Source organism: Seriola aureovittata, chromosome 15 (assembly GCF_021018895.1).
Source record: "Seriola aureovittata isolate HTS-2021-v1 ecotype China chromosome 15, ASM2101889v1, whole genome shotgun sequence".
NCBI lineage: Eukaryota > Metazoa > Chordata > Actinopteri > Carangiformes > Carangidae > Seriola > Seriola aureovittata.
Window position 1 is genome coordinate 605001 of NC_079378.1, and position 23202 is coordinate 628202.

The 23202-nt window shown below is 42.9% G+C and overlaps 3 protein-coding genes across 6 annotated transcripts in view; 1 reads left to right on the forward strand and 2 right to left on the reverse strand.

The window, feature by feature from the left end:
• Positions 1 to 4869, reverse strand: part of timd4 (T cell immunoglobulin and mucin domain containing 4) — a 5118-nt gene extending 249 nt beyond the window's left edge. Inside the window, exons 1-7 of the mRNA XM_056397500.1 lie at positions 4714 to 4869; positions 3594 to 3772; positions 2742 to 2904; positions 1909 to 1986; positions 1727 to 1806; positions 172 to 283; positions 26 to 59 (exon numbers count right to left, since the gene is read on the reverse strand). Coding sequence (XP_056253475.1) covers positions 26 to 59; positions 172 to 283; positions 1727 to 1806; positions 1909 to 1986; positions 2742 to 2904; positions 3594 to 3772; positions 4714 to 4780 — 713 coding nt within the window. The 5' untranslated portion in view covers positions 4781 to 4869. The remainder of the gene's footprint in view (positions 1 to 25; positions 60 to 171; positions 284 to 1726; positions 1807 to 1908; positions 1987 to 2741; positions 2905 to 3593; positions 3773 to 4713) is intronic.
• Positions 4870 to 5959: 1090 nt separating this feature from the next.
• On the reverse strand, positions 5960 to 23193 carry LOC130182468 (uncharacterized). 4 transcript variants are annotated; one of them, XM_056397446.1, is made up of 6 exons: positions 23106 to 23193; positions 22240 to 22695; positions 21068 to 21267; positions 9046 to 9166; positions 8786 to 8966; positions 5960 to 8262 (listed from the first exon to the last, which is right to left on the reverse strand). In XM_056397446.1, the coding sequence occupies exons 1-6, from the start codon at positions 23106 to 23108 to the stop codon at positions 7652 to 7654; spliced, it is 1572 nt and encodes a 523-aa protein (XP_056253421.1). In that variant the 5' UTR covers positions 23109 to 23193; the 3' UTR covers positions 5960 to 7651. The 4 variants fall into 4 exon arrangements, with proteins under 4 accessions (XP_056253421.1, XP_056253418.1, XP_056253420.1 ...); XM_056397443.1 differs by lacking the exons at positions 21068 to 21267; positions 22240 to 22695; positions 23106 to 23193 and adding exons at positions 9347 to 9546; positions 10411 to 10942; positions 11114 to 11256; XM_056397445.1 differs by lacking the exon at positions 23106 to 23193 and having other exon boundaries at positions 22240 to 23079.
• Positions 14132 to 18405, forward strand: LOC130182490 (uncharacterized). The gene is made up of 5 exons (XM_056397478.1): positions 14132 to 14736; positions 15779 to 15978; positions 16262 to 16382; positions 17660 to 17837; positions 18101 to 18405. Exons 1-5 carry the CDS (start codon positions 14257 to 14259, stop codon positions 18166 to 18168), a joined length of 1047 nt encoding a protein of 348 aa, XP_056253453.1. The 5' UTR covers positions 14132 to 14256; the 3' UTR covers positions 18169 to 18405.
• Positions 23194 to 23202: the final 9 nt, after the last annotated feature.

Genomic DNA, 23202 nt, shown 5'->3' on the forward strand with positions numbered 1-23202 from the left:
TTCAACCAGTGTGTGTTGGACTCACCAGCCGCTCTTCAAGGCTCGTCTGTACGCTCCACCTGGAGGACAGAGTCAGGTGTGACGGTCAGTGAGTCACAGACTCTGTGTGTGTGTGTGTGTGTGTGTGTGTGTGTGTGTGTGTGTGTGTGTGTGTGTGTGCGCAGGACGTACGTTTGAAGGCCAGAAAGAGGAAAACTGCCGCCAAGATCAACAACACACTGAGGGAGAGCGAGAGGACGGGAACGTTGATCTGAAGGGAGAGAGAGGGTAGAGAGTCCTCCACCTGACACAGAGAGAGAGAGAGAGAGAGGTGGTGGTCTACAGGAACCAGTCTGGGTCTTACTGGGACCTGATCGTCATGACAACATGAACCCGGGACACAAGCAGCTCCGAGTCACTAACATCAGCAACATAAAGGATGAAAGTGAGTCACTGAGTTTTATTTCTTTAACAGGAGCCTCATTAATAAATGATGATGTGTTTTACACTTAAAGCTCCTGTTACCTGTTAACGACTCACTCCTTAGTCAGATTAATGAGCAGTTCATTTTACACATCCATGTGTTGGTTAGTTAGGTTAGGTTAGTTAGGGTTAGGTTAGTTAGGTTAGGTTAGTTAGGTTCGGTTAGTTAGGGTTAGGATTAGGTTAGGTTAGTTAGGGTTAGGTTAGTTAGGTTAGGTTAGTTAGGGTTAGGTTAGTTAGGTTAGGTTAGTTAGGGTTAGGTTAGTTAGGGTTAGGTTAGTTAGGGTTAGGTTAGTTAGGTTAGGTTAGTTCGGGTTAGGTTAGTTAGGGTTAGGTTAGTTAGGTTAGGTTAGTTAGGGTTAGGTTAGTTAGGGTTAGGTTAGTTAGGGTTAGGTTAGTTAGGGTTAGGTTAGTTAGGGTTAGGTTAGTTAGGGTTAGGTTAGTTAGGGTTAGGTTAGTTAGGGTTAGGTTAGTTAGGGTTAGGTTAGTTAGGTTAGGTTAGTTAGGGTTAGGTTAGTTAGGGTTAGGTTAGTTAGGTTAGGTTAGTTAGGGTTAGGTTAGTTAGGTTAGGTTAGTTAGGGTTAGGTTAGTTAGGGTTAGGTTAGTTAGGGTTAGGTTAGTTAGGTTAGGTTAGTTAGGGTTAGGTTAGTTAGGGTTAGGTTAGTTAGGGTTAGGTTAGTTAGGTTAGGTTAGTTAGGGTTTGGTTAGTTAGGGGTAGGCTAGTTAGGGTTTGGTTAGTTAGGGTTAGGTTAGTTAGGGTTAGGTTAGTTAGGGTTAGGCTAGTTAGGGTTAGGTTAGTTAGGGTTTGGTTAGTTAGGGTTAGGTTAGTTAGGTTTAGGTTAGTTCGGGTAGGTTAGTTAGGGTTAGGTTAACCCTACACTGACCAGCAGAGGTCCCTGTTGAGTCTGATTTAAAGCTTCCAGTAATGAACCACTCGTCAGTACAACTGTGATGAAGCTTCACTTCACTAGCTAGTTATTAATGAGTCGTTCCACACTTTACAATAAAGCTCCTGAACTCATTAGTCAGATTAATGAGTAGTAATCATTAACTTCATCTTGCCAAATAGTGAGCCTGCATCAATGTCTGAAAACTCTGTTATAGTAGTTTATTAATGATTTATATATAAACTGAATTAATAACCGTATTATAAACCATTTATGAGTCTTAATGTAAAGTGGTGCTGTGTTATAAAACACGGAGCCTCGGAGAACAGCCTGCTTCCAGTTCTTGTCGAGTAACTGGTGTTGTCATGGTTACTCACGGTGATGGTGTCGGAGCGCAGCAGGGTGGAGTTCCTCCTCAGGAGGTCCAGCTGAGACGACAGCAGCGTTTTCCAGTTCACTGCACAGAGAACGAGACAGGAGGACCTGGTCTATGAGGGTCTGGTCCTTTGTGGACCTCGGTCTAGACCTCGGGTTTCAAACAGAACCTGTCACCTCTCACCTGTGGAGGCCGACGGCTCCGTCACTCGATCCGCGGTCGTGGTTGTTGGAGGAGGAGGAGGAGAACTGGTGACTGAAGCTGAGGAGGAAGAACCAGAACAACATAAAACCAGATCTTACTTCACTGAACACAACAACAACTTTCATGAGCTACAGGAAAAATCAAGAGACGAGGATCACACAAGAACTAAAGACTGAGAGCTGAAGACATCACACACAATGTGTGGCCCCCAGAGGGCCTCCAGAGGGCCCCCGGAGGGCCTCCAGAGGGCCCCCAGAGGGCCCCCAGAGGGCCTCCAGAGGGCCTCCAGAGGGCCCCCAGAGGGCCCCCAGAGGGCCTCCAGAGGGCCTCCAGAGGGCCCCCAGAGGGAGGGCCTCCAGAGGGGGTCCGGAGGGGCCCTCTCATGAACCTGAGACGTGTGAACCAGGAGGATGTCACAGAGGAAGTGCAGTGTGGTGTCCACACACAAACTGCACTTTGACTTTCCAACAAAGAAACGTCCTCGGTCGTCTCAAACAGAGGTTCTGGTCCTGGCCCGGGTCTGTTCTTAAAGAGACAGCGTCACTGTCAGACATGGAGGAGAAATCCAGGTGGATGGTTTGGTGGATGACGTGGGACATGAACCTGTCCTCACACCTGCTGCTGTGGACCGAGGAGCTGCTTGTCCTCATCCTGACTCCTCTGCTCTTTCCTCTATAAAGTGCTTGTAGATTCTGTGTTGGACGCCAGTCACTGATCCTTTGCACAGTTCTTATTAACAGACACAAAGACAATGTGTCCTGAGCTGAGAGATTGTGAACCCGCCCTTTAACCGCGCAGGTAGTTCGTCTCACCTTTGACCACTCGCAGGTTCATGATCACCTTCTTGTCGTTGAAGATGCCGTCGATGTCCACCCTGCAGCAGTACGGCCCGCTGTCCGTCCGCCTCACGTTCAGGATGTCCAGATCCATCTGTCCGTCCAGGACGTCCCCCGTCAGCCGGTACCGGTCGGCCACCTGCGGCACCAGGGACAGGTCAGACCGTCACAGGTGTGATAACGTGGTCGACGAGGAAGACGAGACAAAACTGACGTCATTAAACATGAACTCTGACCAAAGGCCAGACAGAGGTGATGTCAACCACCAGATGTGTAATAAAGTTACGTTTGAACACGATACAAACCCCACACACACCTGTGTTGTTGGTCAAGACTGGAGCCGTCTCTCAGAACAAAGTAAGAGAAGTCCGGACTCCCGTATTCAGAGTTCAAACCTTCCAAGTCGAACTCGGACTCAGGAAGAAGACGTTCGTCCTGATATCAGCAGCTCAGCTCAGGTGACACTTCAACACACCTGTACCTGACTGAACTGTGACAATTCAACTCAAATCTCCACAGGTAGAAAAACAGGATCGACACTTAATATCTAATCTGTCGTATATATTAAAAATGTAACGTCATTTAATCTGTTCATTTTAGTTCATATTTATTCCTGTTATTGAGACGTGGTGGTGTGTCTGTCCAGAATCACCTGAGCTCAGCGACCGGACGGCTGCTCAGTCACACTCTGACCGGCTGCTGACATCAGGACGCCGAGCAAATTTCAATCAATCATCCATCAATCATCCATCATTCATCCATCAGGTCAGGAGTCAGCAGGTCGATGAGGTCACTGAATGAACACTCAGTCACATGACGTCACCTGACCTTGGAGATGACGCCGTTCTCGTCCGTCTGCACCAGGATGTTGCTGCACCAGAAGGTCCCGCAGCCGCGGCCCCAGCAGACCCGGCTGAGGCCGAACCGCTTCACCGAGTACTGGCAGGACAGAGAGGCCACGCCCCCCTCCGGCACCTTGAAACAGGAAACGGACGGAAACTGTCCCACTGCAGCACACAGACAACACAGAGGACAGTGTCACACATGTCGTCATGACGACACAAACAACAACACCTGGTTTACGCAGGTAAAGGCTTCACGTTGTTCTCAGTCCAGTTGTCAGGAGGTCGGCGGTTCGATTCCAGGCTCCTCCAGTCCGCAGGTTATACTGCAGATAGATGACACCTGATGCAGCGTGAGTGTGTGAGTGTGTGAGTGTGTGAGTGTGTGTGTGTTTAATGGTGGATAAAACATAAATATATATATTTAAGTCCAGTCTCTTTAACATAAATCGCTTCCTCCAGGAAGTCTCAATAATTAACACAGATTCAACCAACCAATCAGACAGTTCCCTGATCTACACCTTGATGATGTCACCAAACTCACTGAAGACACGTGTGAAGACGTTAACGATATAAACTGATAAAGTGATGAGGTCATCATTAAGATCAGATCTACCTGTGATTCAGACAGAACACTTGCACTCACCTGGATTTATTCTCACTGGAACAAGTTGCCTTCTGTTTTTAATGAATTATTATTATTATTTTTAATGAAGATAGCGTCAATTTTTACTTTCTCACGCAATTTCATTAAACAATAAAACATCTGGAAACATCTAAAACATCTGGAAACATCACAACTTTTATCAGTTTTTTTTTAGCTGCAACAATCCCAAAACAAACTGATTTACCTGTCTCTACCTGTCCAAGGTCAGTCAGTTACACACACACACACACAGACTTCCTGTTTCCTGTCTGTTGATTTAACACTCAATATTGATCATGTGACATGAATGATGATGACTGATGAAGATGAAGCTGGTCTGAGCTTCACTCCGTCATCGCTTAAGTCCTTCCTGTCCTCCTGAGTCGACGCCAACAGCCCCGAGAGCGCAGACTGGTGATGTCAGTGGTGTGTGTTGTGATGTCATCGGTTTGTGTCTTACCTGACAGGACGAAGAAGACGATGAAGGTCTGAGACGCTCGACAGCAGTTAGCTGAGACGGCAGCCATCCTGTGAGTGAGTGTGTTTGTGTGTGTGTGTGTGTGTGTGTGTGTGTGTGTGTGTGTGTGTGTGTGTGTGTGTGTGTGTGTGTGTGTGTGTGTGTGTGTGTGTGTGTGTGTGTGTGTGTGTGTGTTCTTTGTCCAGTGAGACGACAACAACACAGTGTGACTCTGTGATGGAGCTGTGTGGGGGGGCACTGAGGGAGGGGCCAGAGACACACTGTGTTTCTGTGTCTGATTGTGTGGTTCAGTGTGTGATGGTGATGATGATGATGATGATGATGATGATGATGATGAAGGCTTCTCCTTCACAGTGAGCAGTAAAAGTTCAGAGTGAACGTTGGAGTTTAACATGAAGCTGTTTACACTGATGGAGGGAAACACTGAGGACAAAAGGACTTTATGTCTGTGTAACACACACACACTCTCACACACACTCTCACACACACACACACACACACACACACTCACACACACACACACACACACACACACACACACTGTCCCTGGCTGTGGAGACGTCGCTGTCACACAGAGGATTCATTCTTCACTTCAAATATTTCAGTTTTCTTCATCTTTGTTTCTCCCAAAAGTGACTGAATCTATGAGACTTTTAATTTGAAAAGAACTGAAATAATTAAACTAAAACGTGTTTAACTTTGAAAGTATAATCACTTCCTCATGGTTGTTTCCTCCACCAATCAGACACGTTACAGGAAGTATGGTCATGGTCTCCTTCTGAGTGACAGCAGGAGTGTTTCTGCAGAACGTTATGATGTCACTGTGACGTTGACCTTTGATCTTTTGGATATAAAACATCACTTCATTTTACATTTATCTGTGTGATCAGTTTATTGATCTGTGAGCAGTTTATTGATCTTTATGATCAGTTTATTGACTTAATGATCAGATTATTGATGTGTGATCAGTCTATTGATCATGTTAACTGAATTAGAGTTGATAAAAATGTTAAAATTGATGAAACTAATTTCTCATTTTACTAAATCAGGTATGACTTTAATGAAGCTGGTTTCTTACAGGTTTTACTGACCTTCAGCGTTACAGTTGTTATGTTAGGATGTGGATCAGAGTAGGAGCTTGGGGGCCAAGGGCACAGACTCATGATGGAGAATGGCTTCTGCACTTTTTGACAGCTTTTTCAACTATGCATTACAATCAATCAATCAATCAATCAATCAATCAGACTTTATTTGTTTTTCATACAAACAACGTAAAGCAAAGCTGCTTTGCTGAATAAAAGCAAATATAAAGGAAAACTATCAAAAAATAAACACAAAATAAAAGGACATATCAGAAAAACAGCTTTGATGTATCAATAAGATAAACAACAAAATAAGTTGTTAGGAAAATGATCAAATAAACTCAGGAACACCGTCTGAAAATTATAAGAGTAGGATATTTATTCTTGCAGCAAGAGAACAAGTTACACACAAAGAGCTCGCAGTGCAAATGTTGAAAGAATACAAAGTTCACACAGGAGTTATACACAGAAGATATGAGAGTGACCTCACATCCTGCTGATATGAGACAGACACAACAGAGACTTGATTCAGGCCTTATCAAAGCTAATGTGTGGGAAGACCAGCGAAGGTCACTGCGCTGCTCCTGATAACTCCTGTCTTTAAAACAAACACAATATCAAAGTAAGGAAAAGTTCACTTCAGGACAATACAGTTTATCTTTAGGATAATTATGTTTATCATAAAGTATCACAATTTTTCCAACATAAGTAAATAAAATTCAATTCAAAGCTGTAAATGACTTTAAATGTAGGTGTTGAGTTTGCTTCCCTCAGCTCACTGTGGGTTTATGACTTTAATCAAAGACCACGACCAGAAGACCTGAGGGTTCTCCAGACAAAAGCAAATCTGGTAAATCAGTAGGACTCAGTTCTTCTCAACCACTGGTCGTTTAATGAAGCCTGTTTTTAACTGAGTTTAATTACCTAATTGTAAATAATCAGCTGTTCACAGAGGATTGAATAATTAATTCATTCTTTCTCCAAATGTCTGCCGCAGCCTCCCGTAACAGATGAGCTACAGTATAACAGTGTTTCCTCAGTTCGCTCTGTTGAATAAAACCACTGACAGTGTGAAAGCTGTGGGTTCTCACCAGGTCTAAAGCTCCACCTCTGTTCTGAGTGAGCCGAGGAACACGTCGGAAAAAACTCATGTAAAAGCAAATATAAAACTTCTGATCGTCAACACGCAGGTTAAAACCACCTGATAAAAGAAGCTGAACATCAAAGAGTGATATTCAAAATGTAATGTCTTTAAAACCAAGTGATGCCGCCATCTTTTTTACCACCTGGTGGAGTATAGAAATATTAGTTTGATGGTGAGGCTTCTTCTGAGTTCAGTCAATATCACTATTGACAACCAGGTTCTGTATTCACAAAACACCTTCAGGCTAAAAAGGGGGGGGGGGGATGGGATTTAGACTAAGAGTAATCCACAAAGACACTGAGCTCTGAAAGCTGCTCCTCAGTCTGGGAAAGGTTCGAGTTTGTGAAGATGAAACAACGTCACAGTCAGTGACAATGCTGCTAAACAACTGAGAAAATTAAACTTGTTTGTTATTGTTGTGTTGTTTGTTGTTGTTTGTTGTTGTGTTGTTTGTTGTTGTTTGTTTTTGTTTGTTGTTGTTGTGTTGTTATTGTTGTGTTGTTTGTTGTTGTTTGTTGTTGTTGTGTTGTTATTGTTGTGTTGTTTGTTGTTGTGTTGTTATTGTTGTGTTGTTTCATGTTTGTTGTTGTGTTGTTATTGTTGTGTTGTTATTGTTGTGTTGTTTGTTGTCTTGTTGAAGCGTTGGTGTCAGCGGGTGTGAGTCCGGTCGTGTGTGTAACTGATAACAGTGGAACTAGAACAACAGTGAGCGGTTGGTGGGCGGGGGGGTGAGAGGGGGGGTTGGGGGGGGGGTGTAAGCGTGCTGTATGTTGTACAGGATGTTGTTGGCGAGCGAACGTCTGCCAGCGTTGTTTAAGTGGAACCCGTCAGCTAAGAAAAGATGCCTCCTCAACCAGAAGACGTTGAAGTTGTCGATGAAGCCGAGGCCGTGGGCGTCGCAGACGGAGGACAGCCAGGTGTTGAGAGCGAGCAGCCGGCTGAACTGCCCCATCCCCCGGCCACAGGTGGGGGCGGGACCAGAGATGAAGACACTGAGGTGGAACTGTTTGACGGAGTCGAAGAGACGGAGGAAGTGGAGCTTTAAAACCTCGGACTCCTCCTTGCAGATGTCGTTGAAACCGGCGTGGATGATGACGGTGTCGGCCTCGGGGTGGAACCTGATGACGTCGGGAAGTTTGTCCTTAATCTCCAGAACGGTGGCCTCGGGAAATGACACACTGTTGCCCCCCCCCAGTCTCACATTCCTCACAATGGCGTCCCCGATGAGGAGGGGGGACAGAGGACAGGACGGAGACGTGTGACGGAGCTTCGGCTGCTGCGACACTTTGCTGTTCAGGCTCAGAGCTGTGGAGACAGTTCGGTCAGACTGAGGCTGGACACACCGAAGACACTCAAAGACTAAAGCTCCGTCACCATGACGACAAGACTTCAGCATTAGAGACTGTAGAGCAGTCGCTCCCGACCTCCAGCTCGGCCAACGTTTTAATAATATTTATACAGAACTTATATATTATATACTTCTATATATTATAGCATAAGTACATGTTTTTATATTTTAAGATTATTTTTTATCTTTACTTTTTTAATCTACGTCCTATTTTTTTCTTTGCTTGTTTATGTTTATGTTGCTTAGCAACAGTCCCAGTCCAGTTGGAACTATGTGTTGTCGAAGCCAAATAAATGATACAAGAAACAAATCAGAATCTGTTGTTTGTTGAACCAACATGGCGCCCGGAGAACTGCTGTATAAAGAACATCACACTGAGGTGGTGATGTTCTGATCAGCTGATTGTCTCTGACTGAATCACAGCTGTGCTGATATTCAGAACGACATCACCACCTCAGTGTGATATTGATTAATTAATACCTGCTAGTGACTCTTGCAGCGAGCGCTCCCTCTCCAGCGGTGCAGGATAATACGGCCACAAATCTTCACAAACGACCTTTTCAGCCTCTTCAAGTCTGTCAAAGTTCGGATGGTATGAACCTTCACCTCGATCACAGAACGTCAGACTCTCCCTCAGTCTGTCGTCATCAAACTTCAGCACCTGGAGAATAAAACCAGATGACGAGCAGAACGACACCAGCAACCAGCATGTCCTTCACAGACAGAACCCTGATGATCACCTGTCCTCCTTCCATGTGCAGCGCGACGGTCACATGATCCCAAACGTAAAACTGTACATCAGAACCGAAGTGCTCCCTCACCTCCACCTGGTTCCTCCCAGGTCCCTGCACCAACTCACATCTGATGGAAACACTTAGTTAAAGACTCGTGTACAGTCGGTAAACAGTCAGTAAACAGTCAGTAAACAGTCAGTGTACTGGCTTCCCTCTGCCTCTGTGACTTAAACTGCACTTCAGTCATTCTTATTAGAATTTATATTTGTAAATCTTATTTAATGATTCTGAGTGTTTCTTGTCTCACCTGTGTGTCCCACACATGGCCTGACAGCTCCAGGTGAAGCGGCCATCTTTGTAAACACAGACCGTCGGGTCGTCACTCAGCAAAGGAAGCTCCTGAAACTTCTGATTGGCCGGGCTGTGGACCAGCACCGCGTACATCACTTCCTGTTTGTACAGGACGGTCTCGAACACCCGGAGGACGGGCGGAGCTCCGCTGCAGAACTGGAGACAGGAACAGGTTTTAATGGACGACTCACCTTGAGACTGAACAGTGAACAGGTATTCACTGCGCTGCGTTCCTATTGGTTTATCACAGTGATGCGCTTTAATGTGAGAATAAAATATATATATGATAATGATAATGAAATTAATTTTTCAACATTTTTAATATAATAATATTATATTAATAATATATATAATAATATAATATCAATCAACATAATGTTTTCAAATGAAATGAAATGATCTTTAAAAACATTATTCTTTTTATATCTATAATATATATTATAATAATATATCTATATTTAATATATATATCATATTATATATTCATATCTTTTCACCTAAACATCTGTTTTGCAAATGATTTGACGGCCCACTTGCAATACCTTCACAGCCCACAGGGAGGGAGAGAGAGGGAGGGAGAGAGAGAGAGAGAGAGAGATAGAGAGAGAGAGGGAGAGGGAGAGAGAGAGAGAGAGAGAGAGGGAGAGGGAGAGGGAGGGAGAGAGAGAGAGACAGAGAGAGAGAGGGAGAGAGGGAGAGGGAGAGAGAGAGATAGATAGATAGATAGATAGATAGATAGATAGATAGATAGATAGATTACTTTTACTCCCTGGAGGAAATTAAAATGTCATAATATTTACATACATGTGCATGGAAAATAAAAATGTATATTTCATATGTGGAAACTCAATATATGTACATCTCTTACAGACTCAGACTGTTACAGGACCTCGTATCTCCAATGTCTGACAGACAGGAAACAGCTGAGACTGAGCAGTGATCTGCTCATCAATAAGTATCGATGTATTGATTTCTACAGCAGGTGGACAGACTCAGTAAAGACCCTGACGGAGGGAGTACCTGCTGGCTGTAGGCCTCCAGCACCTCCTCCACGGGGAAGGTGAAGCGGTACGAGCCCAGCCTGGAGGTCTCCAGGAAGGCCGGGGAGGTGGCAAACCTCCCCAGGAAGCTGTGCTGCGTCTGGGCCTGCTGCTCAGTCCGGTCCGGGTAGGTCTCCTCCAGGAGCCTCGTCTCAGCTGCAGAGATGTCCTCAGGTTTCACCGCCAGACTCCACCACTGCAGACAGTCTGCGGCCCTGAAGCCGCCGTGGCGCTTTATACCGCGTAACCCTCCTCGATCCGTGTCGTGTTTCAGGTGAGACACCTGGAGCTCAGGTCGGGGGTAAGGCGGGAGTTTTTCTTTGAAAATGTAATTTCGGATTTCCGAACTTGGATTTCTGCCTTTGAAATCTTGAGCTGCCGCTCTCAGATCCTTCAGCTCCAAGTGTCGCCTCGTCACAAAATATTCATCGGATCTTCTGCTGTTGGTTCGATGCTCCATGTTCAAGTGATTGATCAGACTGATAAAGTCCCTGCTGTCAGTGTTCACCGTCCTGTAAACCACGCCCACCCCAAACACCAGTGTGAGTAATCATAAAGAGCAGAGACTCGGACCACACGTTTGCAGTTATGAACTTTCTGTTCATTAATTTTTCCATCAATAAATACATGAATTAATTAATAAGTCAATAAGTAAACAAAATCTTATCCCTTCATATTATTACCTCCGTCCATGGACTGTGTTAAAAAACTTTTTAAAGACTCAGGGTCTTAAAATCGGAGCCAATGCGGAAGTGCCTTTAAGAGCGGTGCAGCGCAGGAGGTTAGTGAAAGAGCTGAGGAGGATCCTGGAGTCTGAAGACTGACTTACTACAAACTGCCCGTGACTCAACTTCTGACGTCCTGACCGGTGATGACGTCACACGCATGCGCAGACGTGTTGGATCTGAACTGAGCTGAAGTTAGAGACAGATTTCTTTTCAGTAAGTAAATGTTTATCTTAAAGCTTCAGCGTGTCTGAAGGATTTCTCTCTTTCTTTTCTTTAAACCGGAGACGGGGAGACAGTTAGCATCCCAGCTAACATCACAGTTAATGTGAATTACTGACGGACTTTGCTAATCAAGCTAGCTGATAACTTAGCGCTTGTTATGCTAACCGAACCGAACCGGGCCGGTGTTCTGGTTTAACTGGGGATCAGGTTGTGATTTGTTTAACACACCACTTCCTGTGCTCCGACAGGCCGACCTGTGTGTATAACAAGCTGAATAAAACTCAAACCACCAGTTACTGTGAAATGTGTTGAGTCCGTGTGTGTACGAAAGGGACGTAGGCCATTATCGATTACTCTGGGCGCGTGACGGGGATCGGGGGCGGATACGCGCGGCGCATCGGGAACGAGCACGTGCGAGCCTGAAGACTTTAGAAAGTGCAGAGTACAGACTCATTGATCTCACCATGTTTGTGTGCGTGCGTCCGTGAGACCTGTAAGTCGTATTTTTTATGTTGCTAGTTCTTTATCCTTTGTTTTCATTAGCTGATAATTATAGCCACCTAGCTTGGAGCTGCATGCTAACTTAAAGCACATGGTTGTTGATTGGTCAGCTAGAAGCGGATGTGTAGCTACATATTTGTCTGTATTTAAGTTAGTGAGTTTGCTGCTTATGCTAACTAGTTATACTACATATACAGAAAGGTGTGTGTTTGTTACAAATATTAAAGGTGCACATGTCATATATGTTTGTGTGTGTAATGTGGGCCAGATAATATGTTTGTTTCCTTTTTCTGGACAGAATCATTCACACAAAGCTGGGCCCATGTTCTGTTCTGTTGCTTGAGCTTATTAAACAGTCAAACCAAAGAAGAGTCGTCAGCATCTGTGTTTTGACAGACACATCAACAGACAACAACTAATACAGTCCTTTATTCCAACCCTCAGTAACAGTGTGAGTCCACAGACAATATTAATTAATGAGCCAAAATACATAAATTAAGTCCTTTGAACTGCTGGTTATTCAAAAAACAGCAAATTAAAACAACACATGAACTATAATTACAACTTTATTCTCACATTATTATCATTTTATTCTTGTAATATGATTATGTTTTTCTTCCTCAATGTGGCCCTAATACGCTGTCGTAATATATAAATATTATAATACATTATATATATATATTATATATATAATGTATTATAATATATAAATATTATAATACATAATATATATATATATATATATATTTATAGGGGCAGAGTTGGAATCGAGTTTGTGACTTGAGACTCGACTCGGACTCGTGAACAATCTTTATTTTACCTCCAACATATTCATGTGTTCACTCACTCATTTCTGTTCATTGGTCGGCAGCAGGAGGAAACAGGAAGTGAGCTGATTTACTGAACATGGGGGAGGGACGGGGAAGAACCCACTAAATCCTGGGGCTGATCTGGATCAATATAAAAATACAAGAAACATACATTTTTAAAACATGTTTGTTGTTTAATGAACTTGCATCAATGAATCAGATGTATAATGTTCACACATCATTTTTACATAGAAAACGTGTTCTATGTTAAAATTCAACACGTAGATATTTTCAATACATAAACACATTTTACTGTGGGTGTTTCATACATGTTACAAAAGTATTTCTTCATATATCCACAGGATTATAACTGTGATAATAATATATGACAATAATATACAGTATTTATTACATTTCCGTCTGGGCGACCTCGGCCTTGGTGGCGCTCTGATCCCAGGTGGCCTGAAGTTTTCGTACACCAGAACAATTTGGATCAAGTTGTTTAATATGAACTGGGACGTGATGAGCTGGAGAGGATCACCTGAACGCATCATAAAAACACAGTGCATTATGGGACAGTGATGACCAAAGACAGGAACACAGTGCTGCAGGTAGTGAGTTCAGTCCTCCAGAGATCCAGCAGGTGGCAGCAGATTTCTGCCTGTCAGATGATTATTAGATGATTATTGATCGTTGAGTCGCTGCTCTTTGATCCACTGTCACACTGATGAAGCTCAGAGAAACACGCCGCCACAGAGGTCAGTGAACTTGTCATGTTCACATATATTAAACACCTTTTATCTGTTGGCTTCTTTGTTCTTTATCCTTAATATTCAAATGCTGTTTATTCTAATCACTTGCTCTGCTCTTATTTTACTAAACATGTAAAGTTGAGTTCTGAAACCTACAATCTCATTACTGATAAACCTGAACCTTGAACCTTGAACCTTGAACCCAGAGCAGAATAAAGCACAGTAGAGCTGCACGAGAGACAAGTCTAGTTTAGTTCAAGCTAAAAAGTCATTTAAACTACTTTGTGAAGAAAATGAACATGTGATGAAATTATAACAAAATGTAAACCTGAAAAATAAGGTGTCATTAAAGATGCAGTTACTGCATGAAGAACAATAACTGCTTCAGTGTTGTCATGGTGATTCCTGATTCAGGACGTCTGTCCGTGGTGATGTAGCTGTGTGAGCACTGAGCAGCACAAACACACAAAGGTTCAGTGTGTGGCGGCCGCCCAGAGGTCAGGTGACGGGGGTTCAGGGTAAATAGTTTGTAGTTTCAGTATTTTAATACACAAAAAGTAATTGAACTACTTGAGTCACTGTGCACACATGAACTACTGCTACATGTAGTTAAACTACGAGTTAAATCACATTTAGTTACAGCAGCTCATATTCCTGTTACTGATGACTGAGACATATTTCTCAGAACAATACCGTCCCTCTGGTGGGCGTGGTTTATATTTACTTCCTAGTACTCTGCTGTACTCAGAGATCTGAGCTCAGTTGTTCCCAAAGCAGAGGACAGTGAAGACTTCTTAATCTACGTCATCTGAACATGGAGCGTCGAACCAACAGCAGAAGATCTAATGAATATTTTGTGACGAGGCGACACTTGGAGCTGAAGGATCTGAGAGCGGCAGCTCAAGATTTCAAAGGCAGAAATCCAAATTCGGAAATACGAAAATACATCTTCAAAGAAAATCTCCCGCCTTACCCCCGACCTGAGCTCCAGGTGTCTCACCTGAAACACGACACGGATCAAAGAGGGTTACTCGGTATAAAGCGCCACGGCGGCTTCAGGGCCACAGACTGTCTGCAGTGGTGGAGTCTGGCGGTGAAACCTGAGGACATCTCTGCAGCTGAGACGAGGCTCCTGGAGGAGACCTACCCGGACCGGACTGAGCAGCAGGCCCAGACGCAGCACAGCTTCCTGGGGAGGTTTGCCACCTCCCCGGCCTTCCTGGAGACCTCCAGGCTGGGCTCGTACCGCTTCACCTTCCCCGTGGAGGAGGTGCTGGAGGTCTACAGCCAGCAGGTACTCCCTCCGTCAGGGTCTTTACTGAGTCTGTCCACCTGCTGTAGAAATCAATACATCGATACTTATTGATGAGCAGATCACTGCTCAGTCTCAGCTGTTTCCTGTCTCTCAGACATTGGAGATACGAGGTCCTGTAACAGTCTGAGTCTTTACCATGTTTTCAGTCCCATAAGAAAATGTAAGAGATGTACATATATTGAGTTTCCACATATGAAATATACATTTTTATTTTCTATGCACATGTATGTAAATATTATGTGTGAAACCTGCGCTGACTGGCGGGAAAGTACCGTCATCACAGACTTATTAAAGGGCCAGTTCACACTAACTAGTCTCTGTTGAATGTGTCCAGATGTGAGCCAGATGTTTGAGTCTCATGTCTCCAGGTTTGAAGATTTCTGCCTCCACCTCAGAACTAAATAATCCTGTGACCAGATATATATGACGACATGTTTATTCATCTCTTCGTCTACCTGTCATTTTTATTGTTCACCTGAATCCTGTGTCATTTTCTCTTTGTATTTTACTCTTTAACTCAGCTGCTATGACATTTTAATTTCCTCCAGGGAATAAAAGTCATCTCTCTATCTATCTATCTATCTATCTATCTATCTATCTATCTATCTATCTATCTATCTATCTATCTATCTATCTATCTCTCTCCCTCTCTCTCTCTCTCTCTTTCTCTCTCTCTCTCCCTCTCTCTCTCTCTCTCTCTCTCTCTCTCTCTCTCTCTCCCTCTCTCTCTGAAGTTTAGGTGAAAAGATATGAATATATAATATGATATATATATTAAATATAGATATATTATTATAATATATATTATAGATATAAGAAGAATAATGTTTTTAAATGAAACGATCTTTAAAAACATGAAAAATGTTGAAAAATTAATTTCATTATCATTATCATACATATATTTTATTCTCACATTAAAGCGCATCACTATTATAAACCAATAGGAACGCAGCGCAGTGAATACCTGTTCACTGTTCAGTCTCAAGGTGAGTCGTCCATTAAAATCTGTTCCTGTCTCCAGTTCTGCAGCGGAGCTCCGCCCGTCCTCCGGGTGTTCGAGACCGTCCTGTACAAACAGGAAGTGATGTACGCGGTGCTGGTCCACAGCCCGGCCAATCAGGAGTGTCAGGAGCTTCCTTTGCTGAGTGACGACCCGACGGTCTGTGTTTACAAAGATGGCCGCTTCACCTGGAGCTGTCAGGCCATGTGTGAGACACACAGGTGAGACATGATGATGATACAGAACAAACTAGAACACGGTCAAACAACAAGTCATTTATTTAATCTGGAATTAATGACACACTTGCAGAGAACAGCATGTTCCTCTGCAGCGGTCCACCACTCATATCTGTTGAGTTCAGCCTGTCAGCCCAGTTATTAATACACTATTCATTTAGTTAGAACTAAAGTTAATCAGCCCCCCAGTGGTTGATTTCATCTTTACAGGCAGAAAAAAGTGAAAATGCTCATCACAAGTTCTGAGATTCTGTTTGGTTTGTGTCAGATACCAGCTGGTCCAGAGACCTGATGAAAACCAGATGGAGGTTCAGGAGCTGTTTGGGAATGATGTAGAGTTTTACGTTTGGGATGATGTCGCCATCGCCCTGCACATGGAGGAAGGACAGGTAACGTCACCGCTCATTATTCTCATTCTTTATATCAGTCTGTCCCTGGTTAGCATGTCTGCTAACAGTCCAGCCCTGCGTCCTCTGGAAGCTTTTACCCAGAGGTCCTCACTTCTGTCCATCTTCTTCTTCTTGTCATGATCTGCCTCTTTATATTCAGGTGTTTAGACACTTTCTTTTGTTTATTTCCTGTTTTATTTTGATATTAATGACCTTGTATGTCCACCGTTGTTTCAGTATAGTCGATAGTATAGAATAGTAATTCCAGAACCCAAGTTCAGATGAAAACAAGACGTTTTATTAAACGAAAAAAAGGTCAAAACTTCTTCCTTAAATGAAGAAACAAATTCAGTAAAGTAAGTCCAAAAACAAAATCCAAAACTAAAAAAGGATAACGAATAAAAAACACAAGGAAAAGGAAAACTGGAGAACATCCTGAGAATAATGAACAGAAGAAACTGAACATCCAACCAGCAGCAGCAGACGCAGGAAACTCAAAGCACAAGGCGACACAGACACTGAAATACACACAAAGGACGCAGGTAACAGACACAGCTGGAACACATCAGGGCGGTGCACACCATCACAATGGAGGGAAAGCGAGACAAAGACAGGAAGTAAAACAATTTTGCATTGGCAAGACCGTGAGCGTTTTATTCTACTGTGCTTTTGTTCAATCGATTTTATCTTTCTGATTTGGAAATCTGTCTTTAGAGAGCAGGAGTTCTCTCAACTAAACTGATCGGTGAGTTACAGCTTAACATAGCATCCCCGAACACCAGACAGACACAGCGGATAGCTGGCTCCCTCTTTAATGGCGACTCCCAACCTTTGAACTGTGAATTTCAGCTTTATTGTCCCAAAGTGCAGAACAAAACGATATAAAGAGGTTTGTTCCAGCAGCCGTCACTCACATGAATAATTTACCTACGTGGACAGATAAAGTAACCTGAGAGAAAACAACAGTGAACACACAAGGTAAGTAATATCAAAATAAAAGCAGGAAATAAACAAAAGTCCAAACATGAAGCTGAAAGAAAGAGTCCAAACAGCTACAGAGAGGTTCAGGAGATCCTTGTTCCCACGGCCATCAGGATGAACAACACCTCAGCTGAAGGAAGGGGACTCATTAATCCTTCCTGTTTATTATGAACTGTTATTATTATTATTATTATTATTATTATTATTACCAATGAGCTACTGGACCCATGAATTTCCCTAAGGGATGAATAAACACAGTTATATAACGGGCAGTTCTGGACCTTTTCATTCTTCAGGTGCTGAAATTTGATGATGACCAACTGAGAAGGAACCTGAAGATCTGTGGTCCAGGAGAGCCAGTAATCACAAAAAGCTTTAACAGTTTCGAGAACCCCAAAGATCTCGTTGAAGAGTTGTGGCCCGACTATCCTGCACCGCCGGAGACGGAGCGCTCGCTCCAGGAGGCAGCAGCAGGTATTAAACCTGACGTCACTCAGTCAGCTGTTGCTTCATCACACTGTGTCCTAAAGTGAACCGTGTTCCTGGTTCTCTAGGTATTCATGTAGAGTTCTGACCTTCTGGTCCTGGTCTGATCCTGGATCTGTTGTAACTGATTAGTGAGTGTTTTGTTTGGAGCAGATCGATGAGCAGCAGGTGTAAAAGTGTCTGTGAGTCTCAGTGAGTTATTCATCTATAAAGTTATAGAAAGATTCTGATCTCTTGTCTCATGGTTACAGATCCAGAGACTGAACCAGACTCCCTGAGACTGACTGAGGCTTCAGCATCTGCATCATCCAGTTACTGAACCTCAGCTCTCAAGAATCAGCCTCTACCTGCCAGTAACAGCTTCAATCCTGCTTCATCTCATCCACCATGTGATTTCTCATATTATCTGATATAATATCTGACATATAAATCTCTCCTGATTCTCTTGGTGTTTCTGGCGGAGGCAGAAATAAATGTGTGGTGATTAAAGTTGACGTGTCCTGTGTTTAGTGCCTCACACTCTGCACTGCATCATGAACTAAACCTCACTATTATTATTTATTACAAATTAAAACTTTTACTACAAAGACAAACTGTTTAGAACTGAAGTCTCTGACCAGCAGGACGTCTCCGGTGTTTCACCGAGGACTAAAACTGGATCACTCTTCAGCTCTTTGACACAAAACACATCTTTACATTTTCTCCCTCACACTGAATCACCAGCAAACCTTTGTGTATTTGATCATGCTGTTGTAAGAATATATTTTCTAATCCTTCAACAAAACACTGAACAACTGTAAATTAGACTCAAATATTCTCTGCTGCATTTAAACATAAAGAAAAGCTGGAGTTGGACGGTAACCAGGACACGGAGCTACAACACAGACATCCTGATGTGTCACTCCATCAGCTCATGACTCAAAGAGAAACTCCTCAACAACAACACCGATCAATAATCATCCAATAATCATCCGACAGTCAGAAATCTGCTGCCACCTGCTGGATCTCTGGAGGACTGAACTCATTACCTGCAGCACTGTGTTCCTGCTGACATCAGCTGTTCCACATCTGTCTTTGGTCATCACTGTCCCATAATGCACTGTGTTTTTATGATGCGTTCAGGTGATCCTCTCCAGCTCATCACGTCCCAGTTCATATCAAACAACCTGATCTTCTTTGCTTTTAAATTGAATTCATATTTTATTTTATCTAATGTGAATCTAAATATGTTTATCTTTATATCATATTTATATTATATTTCCTGATTCAAACTATTCGACCTTTAAACTCAGGTTGTCCCTCGATCACCTGCCTGGAGTTTGTACTTTACACTGAATTATAAATGATGTATGAAATGTTCTGTACAAATAAAGGTTTAAACTGTGACAAGCAGCTCGTTACTTTGATTTTCCAGTTTCATCTTAATATTCAGTCGTCGATCATCAAATTACCAGATAATGTTAATTACGGTTTTTATTTCATCTGAATATTAGATTTGTGGCGATTAGCAGCTAATGTTATTGAACATATTATATTTCATCCAGATGTTATACTTACTGGTGAATTCAGTTCATATCATCATCTTAGCAGCTAAAGTTACTGTCACTTTTTACTTTCCCTTGACATTAGATTGTTGGCAGTAAATGCAACTTACATTTTTTCCAATTTCATGTTGATATTGATTAATATTGTTGATCATCAAGATACCATCTATTGTTGATGACGTTTCCTATTTTATCTAAAGAAATTAGCAGCTGTTTCACTTTTTGTTTTCCCTTGACGTGTTTAGCTCACACTACTGTAACTTTGACTTTTTGATTTAGCAGCTAAAGTTACTGACTTTTTATCAAGTTACATTTATTTTAGAATCATGTTGATCTGGTTTTCTTTTTTACTTTACTGCTAATGTTGTTACTAGGCAACGCTGGCAGGTAACGTCACTGTCACGGTTTCATTAGAATTAGCAGAATTAGCAGCTAATGTTGTCACTTTATACTAACAATCATGCAATTACGATGAGTGGAAAACTAACCTGAGATTTCATGAATGACGCCAAAATATTTTCAGGAGAAAGTCAGTTTTATCAGAGCAGTCGATTCAGATCAGAACACATTTCTGCAGGAATGACATAAATAACACAGAAATACATTAATGCTTTAAAAACAGTCTGTTTTCTCTGCACATGATGGAGGCTGTCGTCATGATTCAACAGTACAGAGATGATTTTCTTCTTCTTCTGTTGCTGACTCGTCCGTCAGAGCTCAGTTCACATCACGTGATCAGATGGGTGCGAGAACACCTGGACCACCTGACGGAGGTTCTCCTGTGGCGCCGGACAATCGGGCCACAAGCGCTGAACGAGCTCTTCAGCTTCCCTGAAACTGTCGAAGCTGTTGGTGAGCAGAGGTTCTCCTGGACCGCAGATCTTCAGGTTCTCTCTCAGTTTGTGATCATCAAAGTTCAGAACCTGAGGAACAAAAAGAGCAGAGCAGCTGACGTCCCACTTCCTGTGTCCTGCAGCGTCAGGCTGAAAACATCTTCAGTCTCTGAGCAGCTTCTCTGCTTCCTCTCTCATCTCCTTTAGGAAACACTGGAGCTTCCTTCACCAAAGGAAAGGAGACATGCCGTCCCACAATGCCTTGCTGCAGCAACATTTAAAACCACAGCAGAGAAACATAAATGTAGAAACAACAGAGCAGCTGTTTCTGTCTGATGGACTGAAGCTCAGATCCATAAATATAGATTCAATCTATAAATAATAATATTTACACCAGGAAACTATAAACTTCTGTATGAATATTATTTATTCTCAGTTCATCCATTTAATTATTCTCTGTATTTTCCTTCCATGTTTTCTTATTTCATCAAGGTTGTTTCTGTGGTTGTTATAATTAAAGCTCATTCTCCTTCACGTCTTCGACCTCGTGATGTTTCCATCGAGGTCGAGGAGACGAGGTTATTCTGACTGACTGGAGGGGGGAGGGGCTTCAACTGAGTGATCACCTGTCCTTCCTCCACATGCAGAGCGATGGCGACATGATCCCAAAAGTAAAACTGGGGTTTCTCCCCCGACCGCTCCCGAACCTCCATCTGGTTTTCATCAGGTCTCTGGACCAACTGGAAACTGACGGGAACAGAAACATGTTCGTTAAAGGCTCGACTGATCAGCTGTTCCATGTCAGAGACGTTCCAGGTTCTGTATCATCATCATGTCTCACCTGTGTGTCTCACACATGGCCTGACAGCTCCAGGTGAAGCGGCCATCTTTGTAAACACAGACCGTCGGGTCGTCACTCAGCAAAGGAAGCTCCTGACACTCCTGATTGGCCGGGCTGTGGACCAGCACCGCGTACATCACTTCCTGTTTGTACAGGACGGTCTCGAACACCCGGAGGACGGGCGGAGCTCCGCTGCAGAACTGGAGACAGGAACAGGTTTTAATGGACGACTCACCATGAGACTGAACAGTGAACAGGTATTCACTGCGCTGCGTTCCTATTGGTTTATCACAGTGATGCGCTTTAATGTGAGAATAAAATATATATATGATTTTTAATTTTATTAATTTTTCAACATTTTTAATGTTTTTAAAGATCATTTCATCTAAAAGCATTATTCTTCTTATATCTATAATATATATTATAATAATATATCTATATTTAATATATATATCATATTATATATTCATATCTTTTCACCTATAGATAGAGAGAGAGAGAGAGGGAGAGAGAGGGGGAGAGAGAGAGAGAGGGAGAGAGAGAGAGAGAGAGAGAGAGAGAGATAGATAGATAGATAGATAGATAGATAGATAGATAGATAGATAGATAGATAGATAGATGACTTTTATTCCCTGGAGGAAATTAAAATGTCATAGCAGCTGAGTTAAAGAGTAAAATACAAAGAGAAAATGACACAGGATTCAGGTGAACAATAAAAATGACAGGTAGACGAAGAGATGAATAAACATGTCGTCATATATATCTGGTCACAGGATTATTTAGTTCTGAGGTGGAGGCAGAAATCTTCAAACCTGGAGACATGAGACTCAAACATCTGGCTCACATCTGGACACATTCAACAGAGACTAGTTAGTGTGAACTGGCCCTTTAATAAGTCTGTGATGACGGTACTTTCCCGCCAGTCAGCGCAGGTTTCACACATAATATTTACATACATGTGCATAGAAAATAAAAATGTATATTTCATATGTGGAAACTCAATATATGTACATCTCTTACAGACTCAGACTGTTACAGGACCTCGTATCTCCAATGTCTGAGAGACAGGAAACAGCTGAGACTGAGCAGTGATCTGCTCATCAATAAGTATCGATGTATTGATTTCTACAGCAGGTGGACAGACTCAGTAAAGACCCTGACGGAGGGAGTACCTGCTGGCTGTAGGCCTCCAGCACCTCCTCCACGGGGAAGGTGAAGCGGTACGAGCCCAGCCTGGAGGTCTCCAGGAAGGCCGGGGAGGTGGCAAACCTCCCCAGGAAGCTGTGCTGCGTCTGGGCCTGCTGCTCAGTCCGGTCCGGGTAGGTCTCCTCCAGGAGCCTCGTCTCAGCTGCAGAGATGTCCTCAGGTTTCACCGCCAGACTCCACCACTGCAGACAGTCTGTGGCCCTGAAGCCGCCGTCACGCTTTATACCGCGTAACCCTCCTCGATCCGTGTCGTGTTTCAGGTGAGACACCTGGAGCTCAGGTCGGGGGTAAGGCGGGAGTTTTCTGAAGAAGTATTGAGGGATTTCCAAACTTCGGGAACGAGCTTCCAGTTTCAAGTCATTCAGCTTCAAGTGCTGCCCCAGAAGGAAACGTTCAGTCGCTCCTCTCCTGTTGGTCCGCACCTGCATGGTCAGGTGAGTCAGAGACGAATAAAGCTGATCTCAGGTTATGAAGACAAACACACCTGCAGCAGGTGCGATATGACAAATACACTTCAGACTTTTTAAAAGTCACTTTTGTTGGTGTTTCTCCCTTCCGACATGATGTCAGCTGATGTGTTTCAGGAAGTGAAAGTAAATCTGACACGTACATATATACCGCAACTTTTACAGCTGCTTCAGTGAAGTATAAAATATAATTTAGTTTCCCCGCTGCCTCAAACTGGAGGTTACCTAAACACAACAACAACAACAACAACAACAACAACAACAACAATAATAATAATGATAATGATCATTATACATAATATTGATATCAAACAATAATTCATTTATAATAATACACGTTATAATTGTTATTAGTATTATATCACCATATATTGAGATGTAGAAGAGTTAAACTCTTGTAACTGAGATTAACGTGTTGTTTTTCTTTTGTCCCGCAGAAGCAAACATCTCATCCTTTAGTTA